Source organism: Rhea americana, unplaced genomic scaffold, assembly GCF_003343005.1.
Source record: "Rhea americana isolate MKP2758 unplaced genomic scaffold, rheAme1 scaffold_483, whole genome shotgun sequence".
Classification (NCBI taxonomy): Eukaryota; Metazoa; Chordata; class Aves; order Rheiformes; family Rheidae; genus Rhea; species Rhea americana.
The window spans coordinates 159,833-167,169 of NW_028186627.1; the positions used below are offsets into that span (position 1 = coordinate 159,833).

At 66.2% G+C, this 7,337-nt stretch overlaps 1 protein-coding gene across 1 annotated transcript in view; it reads left to right on the forward strand.

Moving 5' to 3' along the window:
* ARHGAP39 (Rho GTPase activating protein 39) overlaps positions 1-7,337 on the forward strand; it is a 75,931-nt gene that overhangs the window by 66,731 nt on the left and 1,863 nt on the right. Inside the window, exons 5-7 of the mRNA XM_085316994.1 lie at positions 839-1,400; positions 4,534-4,626; positions 7,068-7,141. Of these exons, the coding sequence (XP_085173120.1) occupies positions 839-1,400; positions 4,534-4,626; positions 7,068-7,141 (729 nt within the window). The remainder of the gene's footprint in view (positions 1-838; positions 1,401-4,533; positions 4,627-7,067; positions 7,142-7,337) is intronic.

A 7,337-nucleotide genomic window follows, 5' to 3' on the forward strand; every position in this document is an offset into this window, starting at 1 on the left:
TGGAGATCTTCAAGGCCCGCCTGGAAGCAACCCTGTCTAACATGCTCTAGGTGATCCTGCTGGACCCTGCTGTGGGTCCAGCCTGTTCCTGGTGGATGTGGCCAGCCCGGCCCAGCATGGTAGCCAGCTTCCAAAGGTGGGAGAAGGCTGTCCCAGGCTTGGACTCGTTGATACTCAATCCGAGTCGTGCAGGCCACAAGCCTCTTTTCCCCTGCGCATGTGGATGCTGGAAGACCATGCTCAGATGTGGCTCCGTGGAGAGCAGGTTATAGGGGGTCTAGTACGGGTAAGTGCCTCCCCTCGCAGCTGAGCACCCAAGGCGGATAGTCCAACACAGCCGCTAGCGGTGCCCTGCGACACGTGTCCCAGTGACTTGGGGAACCAGAGGTGGTTTCATGCTACTTGCCTGCCTTTGCTGCCCACGTGGAGAAAAACTCTCTGTTACTGCAGCTATTAGCAGTTACGAGCTGCTTTGTGCATCATTACAAAGCTTGAACGACCAGGGTGCCGGGCATGAGCGGAGTCCAACACGTTGGCTTTTGGGTAGTTTCACTGATTGTCCCCCGATCCGCTCCCTCCCGGTGGTAATTGGTGCCGTGCGCCTCCTCGGCTGGTGGCGTGGGGCTGCTGGAGYGCTCCGCTCGCGACCGTGGCTCTCCACGGCAGTGTTGTTTGCTGTGATGTGATTTATGAGCAGCTCTCGAGAGAGGATGCGCTTCTTGGTGCGAGCGTTGGGTGGCCTTTCAACGCGGTGACAACTGATTCGTTCGCGATATGCAAGGATTCTGGCTGGACTGTGCCGTTAGTAACACTGACTTGTCTGGCTGTTGTTTCTTAGTCGGAGGATCTCGGTGCCTGYGCCCAGTTCGAGAGCAGCAGACAGAACAGGAACATGATGCCTAGCGCCAGCTGTGTCTTCCCCACCTTCAACCTGCGCAAGCCCTCTTCGGAGACGGACATTGAGAACTGGGCTTCCAAGCACTTCAACAAGCACACCCAAGGGCTCTTCCGGCGGAAGGTGTCCATCGCCAACATGCTAGCCTGGAGCAGCGAGTCCATCAAGAAACCCATGATCATGACCAACGACCGCAACGTCAAGAAGGAGGCGTGCGAGATATTTAAACTGATTCAGATGTACATGGGGGACCGGCGGGCCAAGACGGACCAACTCARCGTGGCCTTGGAGATCGCCACCAAAGGCTGGAGCATGCAGGGCCTGCGAGATGAGCTCTACATCCAGCTGTGCCGGCAGACCACCGAGAACTTCCGTTACGAGAGCCTGGCCCGGGGCTGGGAGCTCATGGCCATTTGTCTGGCCTTTTTCCCACCCACTCCCAAATTCCATTCCTATCTAGAAGGATATATTTACAGGCACATGGATCCGGTGAATGACACGAAAGGTAAGAGAGAAACCACTGCAATGGCTTTGCTCCTGCTGACGTTGCAACCCATTTTGTTTTTCCCTCCCCTTTGCATTCATGTGCATTGTGTCCTTGCTGAGACATGGGCCAAAGCCTTGTGAGTAACCTGCCTGGGGACTTGGTGAACGTGATCCTGGCGTTAGCACTGGCCTCTCCTCTCTGGCGCACAGAAACCCAGCATGACACCCAACGTAAAATGAGTTTTGACACCCTCACAGAAGGCCTGGTGGCAGCGCAGCAGCGTACACGAGCGAGAGCACTGCTGAGCTCAGCCTGGCATTTCCGTGGCACCGCCGTGCTCCTGGGCACGCATCCCTCCTAGGGAGGCTTGCAAGTGAGCAGAGCTCTGCATCTCACTCACTTCCAGTGATGTCCATTGCCTGCATGTTTGCTAGGTGGTTTGGGCTCTGCTCTCACATGCGGGTGCCAGCTTGGAGGAGCCCGTTTGGGGTGGTTGGGCTTCCCTTGCTAGCACACCACAGTTCCTAGGGGAAATGCTGAATATCACTAAATTAACACGTGGATTCAGAGAGTTGAAGTGATCCAGGTGTCCGTTGGTGGCAGGCGGTTGAGTCTTCCCTGCCAAACCCCCGCTTCTCCCACCATTGCTTGTGCTCGGAGGCTGGCGGGGGCGTTGCAGGGCCGTGGGCTCTTGGCGTGGCTCGGCGCGGCAGGCGCAGAAAGAGCAGAGCGTCCTCGGCTCCGCGTTGTTTTGGGGAGCCGGGACCGGCGCCGCGTCCCGCTGCGGCTGCAGCCGTTGCGGCAGAGCTAGCTCCTGCACAGCTCCATCCGGCGCGCTCGCGGCTCCCCGGAGCAGGGGTCCTGCAGGCACAAGCAGCTTTTGCTGGCTTGTCAAGCAGCTGTGTGTTAGAAAAACTATGAATCAGGCTCCATGYGATCCCAAAGCAGTGAAATCCCGTAGGGCCGGTTTTAAGAGTCCCTTTCCCGGACCGAACCGTGCTGCAGCAGTCAGCTGTCGGTGCTCCGTCTCTGCGACGCACGGCTGTTGCCGAATGCCATAAGCACCGTGCTGGACTCGCCCGGAGCAGCACGGCAGTAAACCTGACGCTACTCGGGCTGGAGTACGTTTGCAGGGACTCCACGACGAGTGTTGAGGTGGTGGCGGTAGGAGAAGACGAGGTCGGGAAAACTTAGTGCAACGTTTGCAGCGGGCTGGCGCGAGCTCCCGCTCTGCACGCTTGCTGTCCCTGCTGTGCCAGCGGGAGCAGGCGTCTTTGAAGACCCCCTCGGCCTGCCGGGCTTCGGTTCTGACCCGGAGAACGTGGCATTTCCCTAGAGACGTCATGTGCAATACGGCAGCGCAGGAGTCATCCCTCCTCCACGTCCAYGCTGTCCAGCTCCGCAGCCACAGCCTGCATCTCCTTACTCGGGCCGCTGCCAGCGTCAGGCTTTTATTTTCGGTTGTTGAGCAGAAAGTCCAAGAGACGTCGCGGGGCGCACGTGGCTGCGGCAGGGCAGGTGGCAAGGACTCAAAGGTGCCGAGGCCACGTGGAGTTTTAGGGGCGAGCAACAAGGACACGTGGCCCGGGAGCGGCGGGGCTCCGGGGACCGCTGCCGCGGTGCACCGCCGCGGGGGGCACGGTCTCCTCTCCGGGAGGTCTGGCGCGAGCGTGCACGGGGGGAGAGGCGCCGCGTCCCCGCGGGTGCGGGCGGAGGGGGGGAAGGGAGCGCGTGCAGCCGGGAGGCGTGGTGGGCGGCCCTGGCCGCGAGAGTGGTCCCCCGCTGAACCGAATTCGAGTTTCTCCCACCACCCTGGAAGGGCTCAGTAGATGCAATGGGGACAGAGTCTCAGCAAGTGAGGCAGAAGATGAGATAAGACGGTCAGCAAGGCTCCTTCTGCCCAAAATCTTGCTACTGGAGTCTCTCCCGCGGGGTGACRGTTTCACAGTTAGGGTTGTCCCCGCTGCCGCAGCCTGGTGGCCCCTGGCAAGGACACTGCTGGGCCCGCAGGTCCCATGCTGTGCAAGCCGGTGGCGTCTGCAGGAAGATGTCCCAGAGAGGGGAGGAGGCTACAGAGGACGTGAACTCTTAGAAGAGCTTTTTCTCCTCTTTGGGATCATCTGCTCTGCCTGGATGCTGCGCTGAGCTAGGACAGAGAGGTGAGAGTGCAGGGCACGGCTGTAATGTCCTGTCTCTCCAGGGGTGGTGGAGGACCCGGAGGAGGATGGGGCTCCTGGGTCTTGGGGCTCGAAGGGTTTGCAGGTGCGAGTGCCCTTGTCCAGGCAACTTTGGCAGTGTCTCCATCCTTAGAGGCATTCAAAAGCCATCTGGACAYGGTCCTGGGCAACCTGCTCTAGGTGACCCTGCTTGAGCGGAGGGTTGGACTAGATGATCTCCAGAGGTGCCTCCCAACCTCAACGGTGCTGCGGATCAGTCCGAGGGATGGAGCCTGCACGACCCTGGGGACACGTCCCGGTGCCCTTCAGCTGCCCGGGGCCAGGCAGGGACGTGCGGCGAGCACCGGCATCGCGCGGAGCAGCGGGCGGACTTGCCCATCCCGCGGGTTGCGCGAAGGCTCGCGGCGAGCAGCCCGCGGCGCCGGCTCCCCGCGGCGGGGACAAAGCCCTTCCCTTGTCCGCCCGGCGCCGCCGGAGCCGGCCCCGGCCCCGGCCCCGCGCGGGGGGGAGGCCGGGCAGGACACAGAGGGACGCTTGTTCCCGGGTCCCGGCGGGCGCAGGCCGGGGGCGCGACGGGCACCGGCGGCGGGGCGCGCTCCCCTCCGTCTGCCTCGGCGTCCCGAGCGTCCCTCCGCTCCGGGAGGAGCGCAGCCCGGGGTGCCCCCGGCCGGCGAGACCGTCACCCTGCTCCAGGCCTGCGGCTGCCCGCCCCGGCCCCATCCTGCTGCCTGGCTCCGCGGGGAGGTGGCCGAAGCTCGGCTGCTTTCGGCCGCCGCCGTCGGTGCTGGATTCGGTGCGCCAGCGGCGAAAGCCCGGCGCCAAGCGTCCGTCCGTCCGTCCGACCCCTCCCGGTGCCCGCYGGGCGATCCGGAAGCCGGGCTCCCGCCCCGTCCCCCGCCCCGTCCCCCTCCCTCGGCCATTTTTTTTTTCTTTTGTTCCATCCTTGTTGTCTTCCTCGCTTTTTTGTTTCCCAGTGACACAGCACATTAAAGAGCTCCTGGAAAGGAACAGTAAGAAGAAGTCCAAATTGCGAAAGAAACCCAAGCCCTATATCGAAGAGCACGATGGTAGGGGCCGTGCCACCGCTCGCTTGGTGCCTCCTTCTCTTAGCCCTAGTCGCAAACCTGCTTCTTCTCGGCCTTTCATCCCTCCCTACCCCCAGCTCCGCTTCGGCTCTCTTCGCTCCCCGAACGCTTCAAGGGGCTTCGCTTCGCCGGGGGCGGGCAGGGGAGCGGGCGGCCGGGCCGGAGCCCGGGAGAGGGCCGGCGGCGGCGGGCGACGAGCCCCCCGGGCGACGGCTTCGCGCGGGGGCGGCACSCGGCCGCGCCGTCCCGCGGGGCGAAGCGGCTCGGGGGGGTCCTTGTTTCGCACCTGCTTGGGAAGGACGTGTTTAACGGGCTGATTAGCGGGGGRGGGAGGCGGGAATTTGATCAACCGGAGCCGCTTAGAGGAGCAGACGCTGCTCAGGCCGGCGCCCGCCGCGCGCTGGCGGATTCACCCCATCGGGGCGCAGGGGTCCCCGGGCGCAGCGGGGACCCCCCGGGCTGCGCGAGGGGCAGCTGCCCCCCTTCCCTTGGCAGTCTCCGCGTCGGGGGTTTTGCTCCCCCCTCGCCAAGCTGGGAACCCGTAGAGCAGAGTCCGTCTCCAAGGAGAAACCTGCCGGAGATGGGAAGAGGGACCGGAGGGGCGCTGGGAAGCGCAGGAGGCGAAGCCGGTGGGGGCAGAGGGTCCCGGGTGAAACCACTCGAGCATCCTGGGTTTGACTGGGCCGGGCCAGGCACCTGCTGGCCTCTCCTCCCAGGCTCTCCCTCCCGGGCTCGCTCTTCCTCCCGGCTCCGCGCTCGGGCACGCTTGCACGCCAGGAGGGTCCCTGCCTTTGGAGGCAATCGGCTTCCCGCGGAGCCGGCCGGAGCGCGGCAGAGCTGAGCCACGCGCGTCGCGGGTTGCCGCTCGCCGGGCCCTGAAGGCGGAAAGGCTCTGACGGAGCTGCTGGGCCCGCTCGGGGCTTCGGGCTCAGCCCGGCGGCGGCGGGACGAGCCCGCCTCCGGCAGCGCCCTCCCGGCGTGCAAGAGCAGGAGARCGGCTTCGGGATCGCGCCGCCCGGAGAGCGCCCTCCGCCCGGAGACCCCCGGGGCTCGGCACGGCTTTCGGCGCCCCGACGTGCCCGCTGCTCCGGGCGCGGACGATAGCGTTGGGGACGGAGGGAAAGGCAGAGGGCCCCAGGTGTCCCCCCACGCGTGGCTCTGACCGAGGGTGCCCGGGGCGCTGGGACGCCGGAGGAGCCCGCGCTCTCACGCCGAGGCAGCGCCGCCGCTCCGACTCCTCTCCAAAAGCGCTTTTCTTCCTCCCTCGTGCAGACACAGAACGAAATAGGAAGAAACTACGCTTCCAGCCTGGTCCCCGGGGATTTTGCCCGGAGCGAGGAAATGCAAACAGGGCAGCGCGTGGCTCGGCCGCTCCGCGGCGCCGAGAGCCGCCTGCAGCGCGACCGCCCCCCGCGCCGCGGTGCGCCCGGCAGCTCCTCTGCCGGCTTAGCCGACGTCCCTTAGCTCGTGCGGTCGGGGGCGAACTGCCCCGCGCCGCGCTAGGGCGCCGGGAGGGTCCCGCGGCGCGGCCCCCGCCGCCGCGCGTCGGCTGGAGCTGCCGAAAACCCGCCGCCCGGGAGCAGGTAAGGGGATGAGCTGTCGCTCCCCGCGGCGCCCGGGTCGCTCCCGGACTCTGYGGGGACTCCCGGCGTCCCCGCTCGGCCCCGCAGGGGCGTGGAGACGGAGCCACGGCGGCTCGAAGACCCGCAGCCCCGGGAGCGGGCCCTGCCGCGGCGCGCCTGGGCCGGAGCACGCAGCCGGGCGAGGGAGGAGGCCCAGGCGGGCTCTGGCCGTCCAGCTAAGCGGAGCCGCTTTTCCCGGAGGGTCCCGAGCTGCGAACCCACCTTGCGCCGAGCTCGAGCGTCCGATTGCAGGCTGCTGGCCAGGCTCGCCCCAGCCCCGTTTTTCACCTTTTTTTAAAAAAAAGGCTCCTGCAAGAATTTAGCGGGTGGCCGTGAGCGCCGCCAGCTCCCGGGAGGTCCTGCTGGGACCCGCCGACCCTCCAGCCTCCGGATCCCTCCGCTCCGCGCTCCCGGGAGGCCGCGGCACTAGCATTGGACTGAAAAGCCTTTCCCCCCCTAACGGGGCTTTGGCGGCAGAGGAGGCGGCGGGGACCTCAGCGTGGCCAGCGGAGGTCTTCTTCTGCCAGCGTCCTGTCACCGGTGGTGGCCACCCGTTCCCGCGATGGGGAACCGGCGGCTCCGCGGGCTCCGTCAGCTGCGCCGTGCCGCCCGCGACCACGTTTAATCGCGTTGCCGGAGCCGGGGCACGGCGTCGCCCCCTTCCCCGGTGCAGGGCGAAGCCGGGACGCGCCGAGGTGGACTCTTYAGGGGTGCAAAGCTTCCCGCGGCCGGAGGAGGCGCGGGAGCGGCGGCGGGACGCCTCTGCCCGCCGCTGACTCGCTGCTCTGTTCTCTCCCGCAGGGGTGGCAATAAGCACTTACGCCAAGTACTGTTACAACAAGCTCCAGAAAGCGGCCTTGACGGGAGCCAAGAAGGTAGCGTCCGGCCCCTCGCGGCCTCCCTCCCCGCTCCCCGCTGTCCCGCGGCTCTGCCCGGCGCGCGGCTGCCCGGACCGTCGCTGCCGCTAACTCGCCGTTGAATAAAGCGCCCCGGGTGCGGGCTGATTCCCGGAGCTCGGCGTTTGCCGTGCCCTGGAGCGGCGGCCAGGGCTGCTGCGCGGTCGGGAGGGTC